Raw genomic sequence first — 23,661 nt, forward strand, 5'->3', positions numbered from 1 at the left:
TGCAGGGAGGAAGACCCTGAGATGGACATGGCTTTAAGGTGGTGGCTTTGACCCTAAAACATATGAATCAGACGCATAAAAAAACTGATCTTAGTTGGTCAGTGCAAAGTGGCAATAACTGTCGTTGCTGCTACTGCTTACCAGTCACCACCCAGGCAGGCACCCACGCTAAATCCAAGCATATGACCAGCAATTTTCCTCTGACAGCTGGTAGCATTTACAACTTATTTCTCTAAAAAAGTTTTTTTTTCGCTTTCTTTATCTGTTTTGTATTTCATCAATCAGATACAAATATATATAGTCAATTAGCCATATGCGAACTTGTGACTAAAAGGGTTAACACTACCCCCATTCTTTTACACTGATGACTAATCTGAAAAGTAAATATTTATTCAAGACGACTCAATTTTGATTCAAAACTCAGTTTGGTTAATAAAGTAATCTCGGAAAAGAAAATGTGCATAGATGCCCGAAAGAATCAGCTGAAAAACATGTAGTGGTGTACGTACACTAAGACCCTGTTAGGTGTTAACATCATCAATCACCAGCCATGTAGCTAAGGCGTATTAGGAAGAGGGCGCTCATCAACAGCTCTACAAGCAATAAAGCATTACTCAACCGCCAAGTGCCAACAGCTAGTTCACAGGAAGTAAGCCAGCTCTCAGTAATAGAAGCTTATTACAGTCAGGCTCGGCCCTTGGCCCGCTTCTGGACGTAACTCCCCGCGCCCCGCGCTTGCTCTGTGTCGCACGCCCCGCACGCTCGGATTCCACGCCACTCGAACGACTCGCCCCACCCATGCCGTCCACCCCCATGTAGGCCCACACCGCCCGAAGAGCACCAGCATCGAGAAGAGGAGACACCAAGGCGAGGAGTAGAAGGCGAGGAGGGAGATGCAACACCCGATCTATCGAAACGTCCAAATGAAACATTTGCAACACACGTTCGAAACAGTCGAAACACTTGCAACATACGTCTGAAACACTTGTAAAAACACCTGAAAAACACTTGAAAAAGTCATTGCAAAATATATGCAACATCCAAATAAAACACATGCTACATATGTGTAAAATATATGCAATATTCAGATAAACACACTTGCAAACATACGTCCAAAAAAAATAGATGAAACATTTAGAACAAGCGCATGCAATATACGTGTACAGCCATTACAACATATGCAACATCTTGATCTTAGTTTTGCAATATCCATATGAAACACTTGCAACATACCTCTAAAACATCTGAAACACTTGAAACATACACTTGCAACATGTGCTTTTAAGTGCAACATCTACTTGCTGCTTGGACGAATGGAAGCTCATTGACACGAAGCTCGGCGCTGGCTCGGAGCTCGATGCCGTGGGCGGTTGGGCGTAGCCCCGACGAGCGGTTGTGTCGCTCCGGCGACAAGATGGGCAGGCGCGGTCCTTGCGCGAGGTGCCCCCGCGGTGTGCTGGAGAAGGGGAGGCGGCGAGCATGCGACCTCGGGAGCCTGCTGCTGATGCTGCTTCTCCTCCGTCGGCGGTGGGGAAGGAGGAGGGATGGTGAGAGCAGGAGGCGGCGGCGGCACGGAGCCAAGGCGGAGGAGGGAGAGGAGCAGGAGCAGGGAGGAGAGCAAGGCCGAGGAGAGCATGAGCAGCAACACCAGAATCGGGAATGTGCATCCTGTTTTTTAGATGGAGAAGCCACGAGGGAAGCATGGGGGGAGTAGGCATAGTGGGCGGAAGGGGCGCGGACGGGAGTGGGGAATTTGCGTCCGTCCATCCGGACACCCTGAGGAGAGCATTATCGAGCTTATTATTCTTCTTTAAAATCATATTATCCAGGATAATGCTTGCAGTATATGCAATATGCACACTGAAATCAACACACTTAAAATAGTACTTCTCTCTTTCAAATTATAAAACGTTTTAACTTTTTTAGATGCATTGTTTTTACTATATATATCTAGACATAGTGTACATCTAAGTGTATATCTACAAAAGTCAAAACATCTTATAATTTGGAATGGACTACATATAAACTAATCTAATGCACAAATATATAATTTGACATATGGAACTCGATCATAGGTTTTGTTTGTACAAAACACCATGGTCGACATAACGTTTTCGCTTGAAGCCATCGGTACTAAAGTAATCAATATAATATTTAGATCTACAAATATAGATCTGAGTATTGTACCAATTTTTTATGTATCAATAAATGAAAAGGTCATAAACTAAAAAGTTATGAATCTCTTTTCTCTTTACAACTTTCATATAAATTTTATCTTTATCTAAATTCATATATAAAAGTTATGATTTTTAAGACAAACTGGCAGAAAAAAGATATTCGGTCAATTCAAATGGCGGTAACCAATATTCCGCTAGCTTAACAGGCGGTATGTCCTTCCCCGCTTCAATCGGCAGCAGTTAGTATAGTTTTATATTTTTTAAAAACATTTTTTTTAAAAAAGATGAATTTAAAAATCTAGAGAGGGACAAAACGGCATTGATAGGGCAAACTGGTGGCTGTCGAAGAATTTGTTGCAATCAGCAATCTTTTTCATCTCCCACTATCAGAAGAAGAAGCTTTTGTCCAGCTACAACAATTAGAGAGCAAGATATACAAAAGCGTCACTTTAACAGTTGAACATGACTGGTGGTCTTACATTTGAAACTCTCACATCTATAAATCGACAAAGGCTTACAGAGTTTTAATTGGTCACACGGAGGTACACCCGGTGTTCAAATGGACCTAAAGGTCATCCGACCAATACAAACATATAAGTCTTTTTTTAGTTACTTCTAAAGGACCGGCTTAGCACAAGAGAACTTCTGAGAAGGAAGAACATGTCTAGGATAATGAGGCTCGTCTGGAGCGTCATGCGTCTTTCACCTTGGATAGGTTCTTCTTCCTCTGGGCGAGCATGTAACGGTACATGTGTGGGAATCCTGAGAGCCAAAAGAAGCAGCATGCAGAGCGTCATCTCATGTCAGATCCCTACTCTGCTACGATGAAGATCGGCAGCTAAATGGGCAACAGGAATAGCGTGGGAAGTGCACCTGGAATGTAGATAGTGGTCAATGCAGCGCAGATATAGAAGGTTCTTCCCTGCAAAGTTGTTGCCAAGATTAGGTCAAACTCGTTGCCCAGCTGAGCCTAAGCAGCATGGGCTCCTGGTTTCTTCATTTCACAAAGGTTTACTTACCTTCATGTGAGGCATGGCAGTGAAGATTAAGCCGACCTCACTGATAAGCCCGATAGGATAGAGTACAATGAACGTGCTGTACCTTCAAAAACCAAAAGGTTGGGAAAACAACAGGGACTCAGGGAGTGGTTCAATTTAAACAGAAATTGCAAAAAGGTGTATCACCGATTTGTTTCAGGTCTGTGTGGAACAACAGTGGGATGTGTTCGGAAGCTGTACCAACCTGAGCCATAGGAGCCAGAAAGGTGTGATTCCAAATGCCTCCCTCAAACCAAAGAAAGGATATCTGATGACCTGCAATCAGTCAGCAGTTTCTTTTTCTTTTTTTATAAAGTATATACTCTGAAATTTTGGAAACACTAAGTTTTGACATTAATATCACCATAAGAAACTTCACAGTATCCCACTTTTTCTGTTTTTACTTTAGGAACTCAGGGGTACTGCAGGTCATCTGCTCAACGTATTAGTATTTACGTACCTCAGTGATGGACCAGCTTAGGACCAAGGAAGTAATGAAGACATGAGACTGTGTCTGCATGACAAACGTGCACATTGATCATATAGTCTTCTTAAGCTTGAGAACCCAACCAAGTAACTGTTTACTAAACTGAAGAAAACAGAGCAGTCTCAAAGATGCACCATTGTGCTGTCTTATCTGTGGCTTAATTGACATTCTAGTTTGGGAGTTGAACAGATCACTATGTTTTCTTTATTTAGCACGTCCTTTAAACCAGAACCTATCTAATGTTTATATGAAAAAAATCAAGAGCTAATGATACCTCAGGAAAACTCCACACGATGAACCAGAGAACTGATGTCCTTATACCAACTTGTGGAAGAGTTGCACTGATTGGAGATCTCACAAACCCTTTGAGCAGTTCAACATATCATCATTGCAGTTTTTTTTTTTTTAAAAAACATCAATACAAGAGAGTCGATTTTTGAAAATTAGTACTTTCATGTTGAAATCTTTGAGGAATTATTTTCATAACAGAAAGTCAGTTCTGATAAAGATTGCATGCAATAGCTAAAATATCATGACTAACAAGGATAGTGATTAGTGAAAAAAACATAAATGGGAGAGAAATAAGAGCCTCTGACCTGTAATGGAGTGAAGAATCTGTGCTACCAGCGACACCATCACCAGTGAAACTCAATTACTTAGTAAATTAGTACAGATGTGCAAAGAAATATAGAAACTGATAATCCACGGTTAGGATGATACAAGGAATTCCACAAAGTTTCTTGTAGGACCACAAAGGTATAAGTGCATAACAGCTAAATTGAAAGATTGGATATAAAACTCTCTTTCTATTGTTAATAAAGGAATGGATAAAATGCTTCAAGCGGACTTCTACAAATATTGGCATTAAACATACATAAATTATATTGACAAAATTTTAGTCTCAGCTGAAAACTTGTCTATCTAAGTATCTAGTTTACCAAAACTTGCTTGTCATGTTGATGTTCATCACATATTAATTAAATGCAACATTTCCTTTTTCCGAAAATGTTCATCACATGTATTAATGATTCAAACAGATAGATTTTCATTGGCTAATTTTTACACGTACGTGTAAGTGTGCCCGTTGGACAATATAATCTTTCTAGCAAAATATGTACCTGATACATTAAAAACACAACCAGAATCTACAACTTCTCCTAGTGACGTCGGGCTCCTAGTATTTAGCATTTAACATTTAGTATGAGTTTTTCTCGACCAAATACCTCATAGGAAGGATTCCCATTTGCTAGGACGGGTGATAGTGTTCTTGTTGCACAATTAATCATCATGCCACGTGGGAGGTTTAATGCAAGTTTTAAAAATTTGAACCTAGTGGTATAATTAGCAAATGTAGCATGCCAAAAATGCATCTTAAGAGTAACGGGACTTCAATGAATATCAACGTCTGTTGACAAAATTTTCTTTTATCGAATCTATGTGGGCATCATGAGTCAGAGAAAGCTGCTCATAACACTGGATCCATTTCGAAATGACCAACGAGATGAGAGAGTTTCAAATCCTAGACTTGTGATCTTTAGAGTTACATTAAGATGTTCGATAAAACATGCGACTAGGCTAAGATTACCTCTGTAAAGGCAGCAGTTTGTGAAAACAGGAGTGGCAGCTTGACAGCATCATAGACGGCCTCATGGCCACCGCCTAACAGCGCCAAGATTGCGTGGTATAGCACCTGCAACCTGCAGATTTCAAATCCAAGAACCCAAATCAAACCAACAGGCTCATGTCCAATCCAAGAGAGACCTGATCAGGAACTGAAAATAGGCGAATCTATCTACTAACCATCCGAAGAAGCTAACCCAGTTGTACACGGAGAGGTAGAGCCGCCGAACCACCGACCCGTCGTCACCTGCCATTGAAGAGTTGCAGGGAGGAAGACACTGAGGCCATGGCTTTAAGGTGGTGGCTTTGACCTAAAACATATGAATCAGACGCATCAAAAACTGATCTTAGTTGGTCAGTGCAAAGTGGCAGTAACTGTCGTTGCTGCTACTGCTTACCAGCCACCACCTAGGCACCCACGCAAAAAATCCAAGCATATTATGACCTGCAAATTTCCTCTGAACAGCTGGTAGCATATAGTACAGTACAACTTATATTTATCTAAAAAAGTTATTTTCTTTATTTATCTGTTTTGTATTTCTTCAGATACCAATATGTATAGTCAATTAGTCATATGTGAACTTGTGAAAAGGGTTAACACCACCCTTTTCTTAGCTGAGTCGCTGATGACTGATCAGGAAAGTAACATCGATATTCAAGACGACTCAAGTTTGATTCAAAACTCAGGTTGGTTATAGGAAAAGAAAATGTGCATAGATGCCACGAAGAATAAGCTGAAAAACATGTAGTACTGGTGTACGTACGCTAAGATAGTGTTAACATCATTCACCAGCCATGTAGCTAAGGCGCGTTAGGAAGAGGGCACTCATCAACAGCTCTAGAAGCAATAAAAGCATTACTCAACTGCCATGTGCCAGCAAGTAGTTCACAGGAAATAAACCAGCTCTCAGCTAGAAGCTTACTGTTCTTTAAAATCACAAGATGATCCAGGATAATCCTGCAGTATATGAACACTCAAATGAACACACTTAAAACAGTACATATATAAACCAGTTCCATGCACACTCCAACATTGAATTTTTTTTGGGTACAAAACACCATGACTGATTTTTACATGCCGATATAACCCTCCCAAGTACCAAATCGATGCGATATAGTTCGAGCATTTCCTCTTTGACATTAACCAAATTTCGCAGCGTCATAAGTCGTTGAGCATGTGGCCTATTTGTGCCACGTGGCTAGACAACCATCGTGAGTCCATGAAAACCCAGATAGACAACATTGTAAGAAATATTTAGGTACTGATATCAAGCAAACCGGACTTGACCCTCATGAAGTCCAGTAATTGAAGTCGAGACTAGTGATCAAGGTTGTTATGATTTTGATCCAATCATTAAACCTTACGACATTACAATCCTATCAAGCAAAACAATACCTATCTTATGATGTATTATAGATTTTGTAACTAGAAAAGAACGCGGCGTTGCCGCATATGGCCAGTGGACGGCCGTTGTACTATAGATGGTCCTGTTTTATGTACAAATAAACAAGTGAAAACAGCAATTTTCTTACTTAGATCAACGATCTAATATAAATATAGGACATCATATACTCTGGGCTTAGTGAATGCAGGGGCATGATAAAATTATCCATATTAATTAAGTAAAAGAAGGTGGAATAGGGTGGTTTTCTACTGTCATCTTAGGGCTAGATATATATTTTTTTGTCTTAAATGGACTTAGGCAGAGTGGAACAATAGTTTTATTGGTCTTGTCCTCTCTCCATGGCTGACCAAACCAGATAAAGTTTTATTGACATATTAATACAACGAGTACATTTAACTCTTTGCAATTATATGCATATTGAAAATTACAATTGGCGGATATATTATTGCATACTAAATTTACATGTGACGAAGCTATACTTTAGGACCCAATTGAGGAGCATAGGCCATGATTGACCTTCAAATTGTGCTACATGTTTATTTATGCTTTTCTCTCCCAGTCTCCATGTTGATGAACTCAGATCGGAAATGCGAACATAGCTGCTACATGTAAAACAGGGAGTATGTACAGAAAAATAGATTCATCTTAATAATCTCAGCAAGCTTGTATCATTCTCCCTCGCATTGAAGCAGCCCGAAGCACCTCCATCAGCTACAGTGAAATCTTCTCATCTTGTCTATCAGGTATTAACCAGAATCCTCGCAGTAGCAAGGAAAATGCAGCAACTTGTTTGAGCACAAGCAGGATGAATATAGCCAGCAGAGCTGATGCATTTCTTCATTGCAGAACACAAAAACAGAGCCCGAGGTTCATGCTCCATAGCTTTTGGGTTGGTCACTTGATACATAAATCTGTTGACTTGTCGACCAAAATTTCTCACATCACATAGACTCAAGTTTTTCATATGCTTCTTCATCCATTGCTTGATGACAGCCTAATAATGACGGCTTTGGGCCTGCAATAGAAAACACTTACTGTTCAGTGTACACATTACCTGAGGAGGCATTTGTTTGATCAGCAGCTGATCATCGTCTTTTTGGGTGAGGTCAGTGGTGAATTTTTCTCGGATCGACACGTATATCATTTTAAGAATCATATTAGAGGCAAACTTTAGGGCATACCAGCGCGTAGGTAAATAATATAATGAGCTGAGCATCGTATATTTTGGGTGAGCTCAGTGGTGAATTTTTATCGGATCTACAAGTATATCATTTAAAGAATCATATAAGAGGCAAACTTTAGGACATTGCCAATGCGCAGTTAAATAATATAATGGTAAATAGCAACAATCAATTATATGCCTCGATCTTATACGAGTAAGATTTTCTGAAACTAAGCATATGTCACAGATTAGATTATTAATACGTGGTCAAGGGTGTCTAGATTCTAGAAATCAACTATTGGCTCAAAATGGCACTCAAGATGTGCCTAGTTTTTCTAACGAACGAGAGACCTTGCGTGTGCTAGCATACCTCCGCAGCACCAAGACAGTGGCGTCTTCCACGGGGATGTGTCGCCGTTCTTCAACGCGTGTCGCCGGAGTATTTGGAGCGTCGACGCCGAGATGGGACGAGGCGGATGCTCGGTGGCGTTGCGCGTGGGCTTGGCGTGGCCAGGGACCAGGGCACCGTGCCGGGAGCCGGCGCCGCGTCTGGATGCCGCAGCGTCTGGAGCCCGCTGCCGCGCCGGGAGCCCCCGCGGCGCCTGGAGCCCGCTGCCTCGCCAATTCGCTGGTGGCAGGGACCTGCGTCGGTGGCCTACCGCGCTAAGGGAGCTGAGCCGATGGCTTGTGCGCCGCCGCTCGCACCGGCGACTCATGGCCAGCCGTACCCACGGGGGGCGATTCTGTACTGGGAAATACACAACCTGAGAAGATGAATCCACGACAAAGTGCTAGGGTGTAAGGTGTGACAACTGGGAAATGGAAGGTCTGCCCTCAATCTCTTTACATGATATATTCTCAATTGGTGCTCAGTATTGCTGCCACGATACACTTCTGCTAAATATGAAAGTAAATTCACCCAATTGTATAAGAATCCTTTTGTATTCTGCACTTGCTTTTGCTTCGCCTGTGTAGTATAAATTTTAAATTTTTCCTATCTGCTTCAACTCACAGCCTGAAACTCAGTAATGTCTTAGAGTTGACACACATCCATCCATAATACCTGGATTGAATTTATTTTTCTTCAAGAGTATATATGAGATGTTTAATGTCATGTCTTGTGAACTTCATGGGATCCATAAATTAACTGAAGCTCTTGCCTAAATTTTACATGATTCAATAATGTGACGATCTCTTGCCTCTCTGTTTCTGAGTCCTTAACGACGATTGTTAGTGGCCTCAATTTCTTGAGGCACAAATCATATTTACCTTCTCTTCTTCATCTATAATATTAACAAGACCTCATCACTAGTTGACCAAAGGGTAGGTAAAGAACACACAAGGAACAAATTGTTGTTGTTTGCCATCTCCTTTGTGGGAACTGAACAGCAGAAGCACCCAACTTTTCCCACAAATCTTCATAGGAGCACTTCGACGGATAGGCTCGATGCTTCTGCCCACATTATGACCGCTTCAGATCTTGACCAGACCATGGTGCCTAAACCTTTTTGCTTATGATCTATACAAATTCAAGAGCTAACTCATACTGTGTTCGATGTGGTCGATCAGAAGATATACCCCCAAGGAAGAACGTCTCAGCAATTCTGTTAGATGAAAATCGGCAATTGTTTGTCTGCAAAAGGACCAAAGATATTCATACATGGTCCACCTTATAATACTATTTTCTCTATAATCTTTTGAGGACCTTCCTTTTTGCGACACTAGAAAGAGATGTTTGTTTGTTTTGTGGGAGTGATAGCATTTATTTTAGCAAAGGCAAGAAATGGATAAAACAGCAAAAAAATACCTAGAAGTTCTAGGATGACATGTATCTGAAAGAAGTTGAGAACGATAATATAATATCTATTTTCAATCTGAGGGAGTATTTTACTAATAAAAATGTACATATACTCATGGTATGCATTGTGGTCTTTCAATATTGAAGTAATGCTTCCCTAACGTAGGGTCATTTAAGTACCAACCTAGAGAAGTGAGAGGCATTGGAATGATAGCTGAAGGATCAGGCATTACCCCAATGTTCCAAGTAATGACGCATGGTCCAAAGTTCTTTATGTTGTAAAGCTTAGATATTTCTTTTATCTTTTACTACTCTCAGCAGTTCCTTCACTTTTTTGCTTCATACTGCAAGTGGAAGCAGAGCTCGAGCTCAGGCAATGATGGCTTGTGAATCGTGATCAGTAGTCTGCAACTATAATATCGGCAGGTTGTAGTGGAGAGTCACTACCATGCTGCTTAATAGTGTTTCGAGATTTTAGCTAAAGTAAAACTGATTTTATACATGCGACTTGGTCATAGGCATATATACAATACAATATATAAGAATACCATATTCCTATTTTTACAATTTGGAGTTGAAGCGTAACCTTTTTCGTTGAAGTAGATAGACCATGCCATCATGATATGCTTGCTATTATATGATTTATGATGTCACTGACTCGTCGTAACACCTTAGATTCTCAAATACTTATCATGAGCACCAACAAGTAGTGATAGGTGACATTGAGCCACATTGTATTGTATTAGACATCATTAAAACCAGATTCACAATAATGGCAGCACTCCATGTAATCAGGACAAGTTGGTGTTGAAAATAATACCAAAGTTTGGTTCACTTTTTTTTTTCATAGACTGTATATACAACGTGCATCATCTTCCAACATAAAAGTCGTGGATTTAACTTGTCAATCAGCTAAAATCCAAAAAATATGCTAGCTAGCTCAGGCTAAAAAAAGAATAAACTTCCAAATGACCATTCTTTTACACAGCTTCTGCAATTATTCAGTTAACATGAACAAAAAATCGAGTCTAGTAGAGTTTAATACCTACTCTTAACTACTAAATTCTCCTAGATTTTTTATCCGACTCCTGACCACCAGAATTTTGAGCTGTACAACCTTGCTTCGATTTTTTACTGTGGGCTAAAAGTGCCAACCTTGCAGCCAATTAAGATAATGCCACTGCCATGGTGCGGTATCTAAATGCATAGCAGAAGCATCAACCTCATATGGCCATTTGAATTGGCTTTAGTGATTGATGACTATGCAAATGGAAATAGTCGCCCATTCTAACTGGTGCGGTATCAAAATGCAGAGCAGAAGCATCAACCTCATATGGCTATTTGAATTGGCTTTAGTGATTGATGACTATGCAAATGGAAATAGTCGCCCATTCTAACTATCTTTCATCATTATATGGGGCTAGCATGAAGAAAAAACACTTTTAAGTTGTTTTAACCCATAGAGATGTCTTGTAAGCTGTAACCCATTCAACTCAAAAAGGTATCAATGAGTAAAAATGGTAGTTGTAGGATTATTACATGAGAAAGCATTATTTTTCAGGTAACAATCCTTATGCGTTACATGTCTTAGTTTTTAGTTGTTAAATGAAGCTCTGCGCTCAACAGTTAGCAAAGTATGATCAGCAATTTTCTTACTTGATCAGCGATCTAATATAAATATGGGACCATCATATACTCTGGGCTTAGTGAATGCAGGGGCATGATAAAATTATCCATATTAATTAAGTAAAAGAAGGTGGAATAGGGTGGCTTTCTACTGCCATCTTAAGGTTAGATATATTTTTTTTTTGTCTTAAATGGACTTAGGCAGAGTGGAACAATAGTTTTATTGGTCTTGTCCTCTCTCCATGGCTGACCAAACCAGATAAAGTTTTATTGACATATTAATACAACGAGTACATTTAACTCTTTGCAATTATATGCATATTGAAAATTACAATTGACAGATATATTATTGCATACTAAATTTACATGTGACGAGCTATACTTTAGAACCCAATTGAGGAGCATAGGTCATGATTGACCTTCAAATTGTGATACATGCTTATTTATGCTTTTCTCTCCCAGTCTCCATGTTGATGAACTCAGATCGGAAATGCGAACATAGCTGCTACATGTAAAACAGGGAGTATGTACAGAAAAATAGATTCATCTTAATAATCTCAGCAAGCTTGTATCATTCTCCCTCGCATTGAAGCAGCCCGAAGCACCTCCATCGGCTACAGTGAAATCTTCTCATCTTGTCTATCAGATATCAACCAAGACCACTACCTCTTTTTTCTCTGGCCAGAATCCTCGCAGTAGCAAGGAAAATGCAGCAACTTGTTTGAGCACAAGCAGGATGAATATAGTCAGCAGAGCTTATGCATTTCTTCATTGCAGAACACAAAAACAGAGCCCGAGGTTCATGCTCCATAGCTTTTGGGTTGCTCACTTGATACATAAATCTGTTGACTTGTCGACCAAAATTTCTCACATCACATAGACTCAAGTTTTTCATATGCTTCTTCATCCATTGCTTGATGACAGCCTAATAATGACGGCTTTGGGCCTGCAATAGAAAACACTTACTGTTCAGTGTACACATTACCTGAGGAGGCATTTGTTTGATCAGCAGCTGATCATCGTCTTTTTGGGTGAGGTCAGTGGTGAATTTTTCTCGGATCGACACGTATATCATTTTAAGAATCATATTAGAGGCAAACTTTAGGGCATACCAGCGCGTAGGTAAATAATATAATGAGCTGAGCATCGTATATTTTGGGTGAGCTCAGTGGTGAATTTTTATCGGATCTACAAGCATATCATTTAAAGAATCATATAAGAGGACAAACTTTAGGACATTGCCAATGCAGCAGTTAAATAATATAATGGTAAATCGCAACAATCAATTATATGCCTCGATCTTATACGAGTAAGATTTTCTGAAACTAAGCATATGTCACAGATTAGATTATTAATACATTGGTATAAAAGCCTAGGCCATGTATAAGTATGCCCAGTACTAAAATGTCTTCTATTAATTTTTTTTGTGATGAGCAAGGTTATTTGAAGGGTGATGCATTAAAGTTTTGATTGCCTAAGAATGGGGAATGCCACAGAGGTAATGACTGCATGTATGATTTTGCTAAATCAATTGGAGAATCTATGTCAGAGTCGATGTGCTGCACGAGATGCAATCCATAAAGGTAAGCAACAATTTAACCGTAACCAACAGTTGGTTCGCCAATCAGCAAAACCAGGAGATCTATAAAAAGATTTCTCTCAGAAATTACCAACAGTTAAATCAACAGACAAATGTGTAATTATTGACTGAGATGGCATGATGTTTCGATAATTCGTTTCTTATGTAAATGCCTCAATTACAAATCTAATGGATTGTTCTTTCTTCAATAAAGGACGTACTCAGTGCAGAGAGCTCCCGCTCTGTGCAGGGTCTGGGGAAGGGTGTTAGTGGCAAGCCTTACCCTCGCCTGTGCAATGCGAGGAGACCGCGACTCGAACCCGGGACCTTCCGGTCATAGGCGGTAAGACTCTACCGCTTGCACCAGGTCTGCTCTTCATTGTTCTTTCTTCAATGACCATTGGATTTTTGTTGTATATAATTTTCTTCTACACAGCTTCTTTGAAGGTTTGCTTGGAGGAAGTCAATCTAATATGCTGGATTGGTATATAACAGTTGGAAAGATTGTCATAAGTGTGCTGGTGACCGATTGAACCTGGATAAAGTACATATATTGATCAGGGTAAAGCATCCATTACAAACTAGTGATAAATAGGAAATGGAGGCATGTCTTGGATATTTGAGCTAGCTCGTACTATAGCACTATACATCTACTTGATTTTGTATCATACAGAATCTAGAAGACCAGAAGAAATGGATGCTTGATCTAATCACCGACAAAAAAGATTGTTTGATCTCAATTTGGCGTACTTGTCCGGAATATCTGTTCAAATATACTATATTTCCAAGCTACAGAAAGGTTCGCGGGCGACGTGGCCCTATCCATTAGCCCGCTTTTGGAAGCAGGATTCCTATATAGTGATATCTTGATCTTATATGAAAGTTCCATATAATCCCATAAGAATGATAGGATCTTGATCCTATCATACTACATAACAATTGAGATAAAAATAACTTTTTAAAATGATTTGGATGACAAAATGCTATTTAAAGTTAAGGTGTATTGAAAAATAATAATGTAAATAATTTGAGTTAAACTTTAAAATGTTAGTTAGATCAATAAATATCAATATTGTAGACTTCAATCTTTATGACATTAGAAGTCTTATAAAAATATATTTTGTAGAATCTGATAGGATTTGAATATTATGATATTATTCTATGATCTATTGGGCAAAAAAAAAATCGTACCTAGGATCCCAATTTTAATATAAACCTTTGCTATGGTTAGACTAATTGTGAGTACAAAATAGCAAAGTTTGAATTTTGAAATGCATGCATCATGCCTTATATATTTAGGATGGAGGAGTATTTATTTTAAAGAAGAGAAAGGGGTGTTAGTTGTGACTATGATTATGTGATTCAGTCTAAAACGATCAAATTTCTGCGAGATTTATCCATTTCGGTGAGGCCTAGACCTGGCAACGGGGAATTCCCCGTCGGAGGTTGCCTCCCCATCCCCGTCCCCGCGGGGAGAAAAAATCCCCGTCCCCGTCCCCGCCAAAGCTCACGGGGACGATTTCTCCCCCATCCCCGCCCCCGCGAGGGGAAAAATCCCCGTCGGGGATCCCCGTCCCCGCATTTGTTCATCACCATTCAGGTTAATTCATCATCATTCACATGAGTTCATCGACACAATATTAGAGCACACCACGAATCACAATCCAAAAATAGCTAAATAGCAAGAAGCAGGATATTAATCATCACAAAGGTGTAGAACTAGGGTTATTGCTGTTATATATACTCAGAAGACATTGGGCCTTCGTGGGCTGGTTGGGCCATCAGGAAAGAGAGCAAAGCCTGTATATAAACGGGGCGGGGATGCGGGTATCGGGGACGGGGAATGCTCCCCCAGACCCGTCCCCGCCAAACCCGACGGGGGACGTTTTCTCCCCGTTTAGATCCCCGTGGGGACATATTTGACTCCATCCCCGTCCCCTAATAGGGGAATTCCCCGCGGGGAATCGGGGATCGGGTCCCCGTTGCCATCTTTAGTGAGGCCGAAACAAGATCACACCGGTAAACAATTTAGACCAAATTTGTTTTTTTTTTTTACTTTAGTTTAGAGTTCATACAAGCCCATAAGTCTGTGCTGCAATAGATGGGGTCGCAATTTCGATGAATCTGCGAGGTAACCGGCAGCAATGAAGTAAAGCCACCAGAGACCGCTCGCACCAGAGAGGGACACAACGGCATAGATGGCGTCCAGTGGCACCAGAGAGGGACACAGCGGCATAGTTGGGATCCGTTGGCCTTCGGAGGGTGCGACGGGAGGGGAAAAAAATTCTATGCGACACCATCGCATAGAATCCTCTGTGCGACACCGCTACACCGTCACATAGAATTTTTTTTTCCGATGGGAGCCAGCGGATGGGGAAAATCTATTGCAATCAGTGATGGTGTTTGAACTATAAGGTGACAGAAGTTAACATGTGGGCCAGGCTGAGGCCTGGGGGCTTTTGCAATCTGAATCCCCAGTGCCGAATGATATTAATTTCCTCCCAAAAAGAGATAATAAAATGACACTTATCTCAGCTTCTCAATAGAAAATAAGTTCACTACAGAAAGTGATACATCAACTACTATAGCTAGAGCATGATAATGTTCCTGGCACTGGATAATAATCAATCATATATTGTTTGCTAGAAACAAGAGAACACTACCAGTTGAGAGAAGGATGCGAAACACATTGCCATATAATCAACATGGAAATTCACCCAATTGGGGGGTGATTTGGAGCAAATTACAATTTAACCATGCAACAGCTGATAGCTGAAATGATTCCGGTACAACACATTACACGTATGGGGCAGTTCATATGAAGAGCTCCAATCTAATAATATCCCCAATCACTAGATTCTACCGGAAATGTCGAAAACTTGAGCCGTAAGGCACATTCCAACATCACACAAACCAATCTACAGAGCCCTTGAGCAGCATTATGCCGCTTTGGCCTTTGATAGTGCCTTCTTCCTCTGTGAGCGCATGTAACGGTACATGTGCGGACTTCCTGCGGTGGTCCAAAGTGAAACAAGGCACCTTCTTATAAGACACTAACGCAAATAGAAAAATGGAGGGCGGTTGAGGGGGGAAGGCTTACCTGGAACATAAATCAGGAGGGCAAGAATAGATGTATAGAAGTAATCGTATGAGAAGTTCCATTTGTTGGGCATCCTAAGACAGTATTTCTCCGATGCCTGAAATTGGTCCACACAAAAAAATAGTTAAAAACGATAGTTATAAGCTGAACAACATGTGGACCTCTTCAGTTTTCTAGTAAGATCAGTGTACCTTCATATAAGGCAAGGCAATGTAGATCAGACCAACTTCACTAGAGATACCAGTAGGATACAACAACATAAAGGTGCTGTACCTGCAGACAATCAGTATGCAAAAACACTTTTAGGGGAAACTTCAATGACAAAGGTGGTAAGATTACTTTCCAGATTTGGAGCAAATCCAAATTTACCTAAGCCATAATAACCAGGAAGGTGCAAAGCCAAATGCCTCCTTCATTCCAAAGAAAGAGTATCTGATGATCTGCAAGAAACCAGCAATTCCTATTAAGATTACTTTGAAATTCAGACCATAACAAAATTTACTCTAGGTTTTATAGCAACATATAATAAAGTACTGAATTCAATGGTAGTTACACGTGAGTAATTTAGAGAATTACATCAAGTAATTTGTACCTCAGTGATAGACCAGCTTATGACCAGGGTAGTAACAAGAAGATGTGACTGGGTCTGCCAAACAAGGTTCACACTGTCAACAAATAATACAATTGTTTACTCACAATAGAAAAAAAATTGAAATAGGATGCAAAAGGTAAAAGCGCAATATCCTTTTCTAATGTGCCTGGTGTAGAAACTTGTACAATGCGTACTCATAGTTGCTTATTCCATTATCGGACTTGAAAATTAAATAATTGGCTAACCTTAACTTAGTCCAAAAAGTCACAAAATTTAGCAAATGCTTTTAAACCTAGAACCGTGTCATAAGTCAAGGCCCCAGCAACACGCCAACACATTGATATGTATCTAATCTAAAATACAAAATTACAAAATGGAAACTCTAAAGTTCATGAACAAATTACGACGTATTCCTAAAATAAATGGATGTCATATATGAAAACATGAAGACTTGCTAGTGATGATACCTCAGGAAAACTCCACAAAACACCCCATGTAAGGAACAACCTGGATCCAATCTGTGGAAGAGTTGCAGAGACCGGAGACCTCACCAACCCTATAAAGAAGACAAACTTATCAGAATAGTGACAAAAAAGTGATACCCCAATAGTGAAGAAAGCATATTTTTCTTATATCTAACCCTCCTCGGAAACTTTCTTGTCTGATGTGTTGAAGATCTAGACTGATGTTCATGTATCGTACTGCTTTGATTGGACGGACTATAATAAGAAAAAGGGATAAATGTCCACCAACATCACCATACCTACGAGCCCATGAAGAATCTGAAGCACCAACATGGCCACCACCAGAAAAACACAGAAAGGTCAGTTAGTACCTCACAATCTTCATGTGGGTAAAACATGGACTTGAACTACGGCACTAGAAATTTCACAGAGTTTATCTAGCACAGCAAAAGCATATTACAGAATTTGAACCACTGCAAGATTTTGCTGCGACAAGTAAAATTTATGTAATTGCACACATCAATCTAGTTGATTAGCAGTTCTTCCTACCAAGAACTACAAGACAATTTTGCTTGTAGTACTCAAACTTTACAGCAGTAATCATTTCTATTAGGATAGATCCAGACTTCATGAGCTGAGCAAAAATATGAAACTGAGCCAAGTTTACAGCTTTACTGTGACCGAGCAAACTGAAGTGCACTACCAAAGTACTGCTAAATAAAAATGGGTGAGGAAAAAGAAACAGCTGACCTCCATGACGGCGGCTGTCTGCGCGAACTGCAGCGGCTTCTCGACGGCGGCGTAGACGGCCTTGTGCCCGCTCTCCCGCAGCGTCAGGACCGCGTAGTACAGCACCTGCGCCCTGCGACACCCCCAGATCAAAGAAACACCAAATCAAAAACCCAGACACGGCCAACGGAGCTAGAGGAGGAAGATCCATCCGGAACCCAAGAAGAACAGAACAGAGGAGCACGCAGCGGGGGGCGGGGGCAACGGACGGACCATCCGAAGAAGACGACCCAGTTGTAGACGGAGAGGTAGAGCCGCCGCAACGCCGAGCCGACGCCCGCCATCGCCGGAGCCGCGGTGAGGAGGGAGAAGACGCTGGGACGGGACTGGATGGGCTTTAGGCTACTCTGACCAGGCTCCTGAGCTGGCTACTGATGATCTAGTAAAAGCAGAGACGCCACACGCATCAGATCAGATGGCATGAAATAGAGCTTCGGCGTCTCGGTAGTGGGCTGCACGTATTGAGAGTTCGATTCGATCTGGCAGCGGCGGGCCAACCACTGGCCGGATTGAATTTGGTATTGAATTGGAATCGGATCGGGGCGGATGGAGGACAGGTGAGCCGGTGGGCAGCGGGAGTTATTGCCACTGCAGCTGCGTAACTGCCAGCCCGCCGCCCGCGCCAATTCCATCCGTGTGATCAGCAAATCTCTGTCACAAGTGTAGTACTGGACTTGTACAATGAACATGCCCTTTCTATTTTCTTCCCTTTTCAGTTCTCCAATAAAAGGTACATTTTTTATCCATCGGCAGTCGTCAATCTTTTATCCCTTTTCAGTTCAGTCACGGTAACCCTGTGACCAAAACAGTAGCTGCTGTTTGATCCAGAGTTCCAACTGATTTTTCAGCTCAAATCTGTGAGAAAGGCGGAGAGTGCGCATATGTCTAAAGAGTATAAACTGAAACAAAATGTTGTGTTCGCCCCGTTCGCTTCGAACAAACCGAAACACTGTTCCAGCTGATTTATTATAAGAGAAAAACACTGTTTTGACTAAAAAATAAGTTAAAAATACGGATTATAAAACAAGCGAACATGGCCGAAGCATGGTATATAAAGCTGTTCACGTCAGCAGCCGCAAGTCATTTAGTTATGCCAAACAGACGCAAGGGAAACATCAAACATTCGAGTAGCTTCCCAAGTGACGATAAAACCGTTCAGCTAACTCAACTGTCAACAATTAGCTCAACTAATTGGGAAGAAGACGGTTCAGTTAGCATGCCCATCGCACTTCTTTTGTAATCAGATTATCACACATCTTTGAAACACTCAGAGTAATGTTACATGAATATATGATCCTGCCCAGCCAAACAAGCACACTGAGAACACAGACCAACTTACTCTCTCTGTAAATTTACTTCCTTGGCTTTCAGCTGTATAGCCTGTGCTAGGTACTGGATTACCCCAAACATTGTAGACTAAATGGATTTGGTAGAAATGCGAGTTTCTATAATGCAGCAGAGAGGATCCCCAGTTCGACGCAGAGGGGTTCAAGCCCATCCTCTTCCAACAAGGAAAGGGCTGCCAGGCCATAGTAAGAATGGTAGATGTCTGGTATCCGATCATCTGGGAATTTTGTGAAGCCTCCATACTGTTGCAACAGTGAACGAAAACATATCCTGAGTTATCTGAGAATGTGATTAAGGCATTAAGCTGATAGAAGAGATTTGAGATCAATTACAGGTGACTGGCAGGTGAGCAAAAATCCCCGTAGAGCACAGCGATCGATCAAGTGATAAGCACCCAAGATCTTCAAGACACCTCCAACCCTGTACAGTGAAATTAAAAGCAAGAAAATTACTCAGGTCTTGTTCACTTGTCACATAACTAGTACATAGATTGCAAATTGAATTTACCAAAAAGCATAGCAGGTATCACTGGGCTTGTTTCTTCTCCCTTGGAATCCTCCATTAGTCACTTGTCTCTACACAAGTGGTATAGAGGAATCAGTTTGTAAGGTTTTTTTACCATTGGGTGGTGAACGTGATCCAGATACTTTTGTTATTCTGCCTATGTTGATTTCAGATAAATGGTAACATGAATGAAAATGCATGGCATAGAAATACTGCATTTATCCAGATTGGGTAAAGAAAAGATTTTGACTGCAACACCCCGCGTCCAAAACTGCTTATATGGCCCAGCTCCGCACGTGGAACGGACCTGCATACGCGTAGCACCTCTCTTATACTTTCGTCCTTACTTCGTGTAAAAGGGTTAACCCGGAGGTGCTACGTTTGAAACGACAAGGCTTATAAGCTGGCCCTCACCCTCCTAAACTTCCAAGGTGGTACTAAACCCACCAACAACAACTCCACATGTGCCACTTGGGCCAACTTCACTACTACTACATGCTACTAATGGGATGGGGTGTTACATTGACATGTTTATGTAGTAGAATAGTAGATAAGAAAAGAAATTTCTTATTGCTACAGAATCACATGAGATGGCACGAGAGGGCTAATTGCGGAGACATGGTTCAGAACAAGTTCAACCTGAAGGCACCATTCGAGGAGCATGCATATGTCGATTGACGTTGAATCTCTTAAGTTAGATGCCAAATCAACTTGAATGAAGCCCATTAGATGGAGAGCTGCAACAGCACAAAAAGTTCCTCCACCTGACTCGCTAACACAGACAGACAATGAGAACCTAAAAGACCCATTGCCCAGTGGCAAGCAAAATTAAGTTCTCCAAATGAAGATGATAAATATGTACAGTAACAAATAAAAAGGTCAAATGAAATTGCTTACCATGAGATTCAGAACCAGGAACCATACCAAAGCCTCCATCATATGACTGCATATGATAACAAGAAGAATTAGGCAATAGGACATTGCAGCTGTATGCATCTCAATGCAAAATGTGGCGCATTCTAAGTTTTCGGAAATCAACCTGGCAGTTAAGAATGTATTCCTTTGCCTTTAACTTGTCCATTCCTGTCCAGTCATCTAGCATTGAGCAGATTGCAGCTGCAAAGACACATCATATGCTAATTAGATCAATAAAAAAATCAAAATATAGTATTATACTAATGTAAAATGTAAATAAAGGACAGTGCCCCTCACCTGCACAGTATACAAAGCGAAGGTCTGTTTCTGCACCAATATGAGTAGGCATGAAGCTACAAAAAGATGCTTGTCAAAAAAGCCAATGCATTAAACAAGACACAGTATTCATAAAACGGAAGTCTCCTAGGCTGACTAACAACCAACCAAAATCTCACTGATAAGCAAGATCACATGCAACAACAGCATCTATAGCATTTGCATTTACTCATAGCATAGCATCTTTAACATTCTGCCCAAACAGGATCACTAAGGCCGAAAGTGTAAAGATATGTAAAGGTGGCATTTAGTAATGTATAAAGTATGTCTCAACAAGAGAACATGACTTAGGAGTAGCAACAATCGAGCCTAGTAGATGAACAAAGTAGTAATCATATAAGTTCCGGAAACCCTAATATAATTAGGGATGTGAACAATTACATGATGATACAAAAATCACAATGGAGCAAGTAAGGCGCGTGAAACTTTTATCTTCAACTGTAAGCAGATCTACAGATGTGGAAGCAGAGATACTTCGAGGACCAATTTGCAAGTATAATGGCCATGATATGGGAATAAATGCGTACCTTCCATCTGGTTGCTGGAGCTTTTTCAAAGACAATAGAAGTGCCTTGAAGTCAATACTTGCTAGATCGTAGCCAATAATCTTGAGGATAGCAAGGGCAGAATAAGTGCTTGCAAGATGACTAACATCGCGGCAAGGATCCTGAAACAGAGCATGCTTTAATATTTGAAACTATCATAAAAAACACACACAAACATGAAAACGTGTATAAAAGGTAGAATCAGCATTTGCCACCCATACCTTCACATTAGGCAAGGGAAATTGAGTTGATCTAGAACCACAAAATCCATAGAACAAACCTAGAAACACATGAAATGTTACATAGCAAGAATGGAACTTTAGATATCATGGTAGTTATTTTTAACAATGTACGGAGAAACTTACCAACACCTATATCATCATTTGCCTCCGGATGAACTTGAAAAGACAAAACCCATTTGGCTATTTCATCCTTGTTAATCTAAAGAGAAAAAAGAGACGCACAACTTCTCAGATCACTACATTACTTCTTACTGAAGAGTCAAGGTATCAAAGAGTACTACAAGCTGCATTTCACTCCTTTAGACTATGCCATTGCCAAACCTGAGGGTACCAATGGTAAGCAATAAAAAAGACTAGCATAAACTTAACCAGTAACCATATAGGCAGCAGCCAACTGTACGAAAGCATTTAGACAACTGCCCAAACTGCCTAGATAGAGACGAGCAAAATTTAGACTATGACCTCCGCATTAAGTGCACCAGCGCCACTTGGCTACTGCAACGTCAACATCACATGGGTTTTGGGCTCCCATTCTCCTAAAGACAGAAATATAGTACTTACATTTTATATGGAACATAACAACGGTGAATATAATTGTGACATGTACAGGACAAGAAGAGCTATACCCCCTACTAGTCTGTCGCCTCTAACTCCCTTGAGTAGATTAATAGATTAATTAATTATAGGTCAGATGTTAACATCACTCATAGAAACATTGAGATGTCCGCTATCCATCCATAAGTGTAATTCAGCTATCCCTGTATTTGCAACCCCCTGCATTTATCATTATGAATACTACTTGTGCTTACCAGCATGAATTCTTCAACTACTTTATCAATACTATACTTACACCAGTTGCCCCAACTGAACGAAATTTAATAGTGTTGGGCTGCGATTCTATCAGCTTTACTTGTCACGAGCTTGGTATGTTCCTCTTCTTCCTCCTTGTCCCAGGTACTCCCTTGCTAACCAGCCTACCATCTAAAAGCTACTCCTAAAATAAGTACAAATTCCCTACTCTTCCAAAGGAAATATGTGTTTAGGATGAGAATCTTACAATTCTAACTAATTCTTAAGTGCACAGATCTACTGCTGCCTACATCTATGTTATTTTTTGCATATACATACAATTCGGATTACACTAACTGTAATGTGAACAAGAGCACAGAGCCCCTAACAAGTAATCAAGATCCAATTTTTGCACCCGGCGAATCCAGAACATCACAAACCGCCGGCAGAATTCTTCAAGCGGATCGATCGATAAAAGACGCGTCGCAGCGGACCGGGCGGGATCTTACCCGGTCGAGCTCCCGAAGAAGGGAGAGGCCGCCGACGGCGAAGTAGACGAGGGTGAGGTGGTTGACCTCCTGCGACGCGTATTCGTCGGGGAGCTCCGTGGCCATGGCGTCTAAGAACGCCACGTGGTGCAGGCGCTCAAAATCCCGCTTCCCCATCTACGGGGCCGAGCGCCGGCGGTACCCCGAGATCCTCGTTTGCTACCTGCGTCCGTCAGCCACTAATCGAAGGTCACGCGGACGCGGCGACGCAACCAGCAGTGCCTGTGCGCGCACTGTTTGGGGAAACTCTCCCGATCCGACTCGAACTCGAGTGCACCCACGGGATACCGACTTTCATTTCCACCCAAACTCTGTGCAAGTGCTGGGTAGTAAATCGAAGGTTTTTTTTTATTTTTAATCTTTTTTACTCAGTATTTTAATAATAACCGTTTCTAGAATTTATTACAGATCTGATCTTTTGATCGCGCGGCATGACAAAATGACGCTACTACCTATCTGTATTGGCGCGGCAAGATTTGCCGTGATAAAACGCCATTTTCGTTAGTGTGACCCCTTTGGCAGGGCTCTCGGAGGCTCTGACTCCTCATTAAATTTAGCACAACGACACTGTAGCAGGAGCTGTTTCAAAAATCAAGAC

General features: G+C 41.0%; 2 protein-coding genes across 2 annotated transcripts; both read right to left on the bottom strand.

Annotated features, from left to right (window-relative positions):
* Nucleotides 1–2,617: 2,617 nt before the first annotated feature.
* Nucleotides 2,618–5,612, bottom strand: LOC136461791 (very-long-chain (3R)-3-hydroxyacyl-CoA dehydratase PASTICCINO 2A-like). Its single transcript, XM_066461096.1, has 9 exons — nt 5,502–5,612; nt 5,287–5,398; nt 4,298–4,316; nt 3,976–4,064; nt 3,675–3,728; nt 3,420–3,490; nt 3,197–3,278; nt 3,051–3,099; nt 2,618–2,939 (listed from the first exon to the last, which is right to left on the bottom strand). Exons 1-9 carry the CDS (start codon nt 5,573–5,575, stop codon nt 2,869–2,871), a joined length of 621 nt encoding a protein of 206 aa, XP_066317193.1. The 5' UTR covers nt 5,576–5,612; the 3' UTR covers nt 2,618–2,868.
* Nucleotides 5,613–15,558: 9,946 nt separating this feature from the next.
* Nucleotides 15,559–23,312, bottom strand: LOC136460290 (geranylgeranyl transferase type-1 subunit beta-like). The gene is made up of 20 exons (XM_066460051.1): nt 23,025–23,312; nt 21,850–21,925; nt 21,706–21,764; nt 21,467–21,606; nt 20,901–20,956; nt 20,728–20,804; nt 20,586–20,631; nt 20,328–20,452; nt 19,692–19,759; nt 19,517–19,604; nt 19,286–19,426; nt 18,051–18,205; nt 17,799–17,910; nt 17,348–17,366; nt 17,052–17,140; nt 16,585–16,638; nt 16,362–16,432; nt 16,184–16,265; nt 15,993–16,089; nt 15,559–15,902 (listed from the first exon to the last, which is right to left on the bottom strand). The coding sequence occupies exons 1-20, from the start codon at nt 23,178–23,180 to the stop codon at nt 15,832–15,834; spliced, it is 1,782 nt and encodes a 593-aa protein (XP_066316148.1). The 5' UTR covers nt 23,181–23,312; the 3' UTR covers nt 15,559–15,831.
* Nucleotides 23,313–23,661: the final 349 nt, after the last annotated feature.

Source organism: Miscanthus floridulus, chromosome 6, assembly GCF_019320115.1.
Source record: "Miscanthus floridulus cultivar M001 chromosome 6, ASM1932011v1, whole genome shotgun sequence".
Lineage (NCBI taxonomy): Eukaryota > Viridiplantae > Streptophyta > Magnoliopsida > Poales > Poaceae > Miscanthus > Miscanthus floridulus.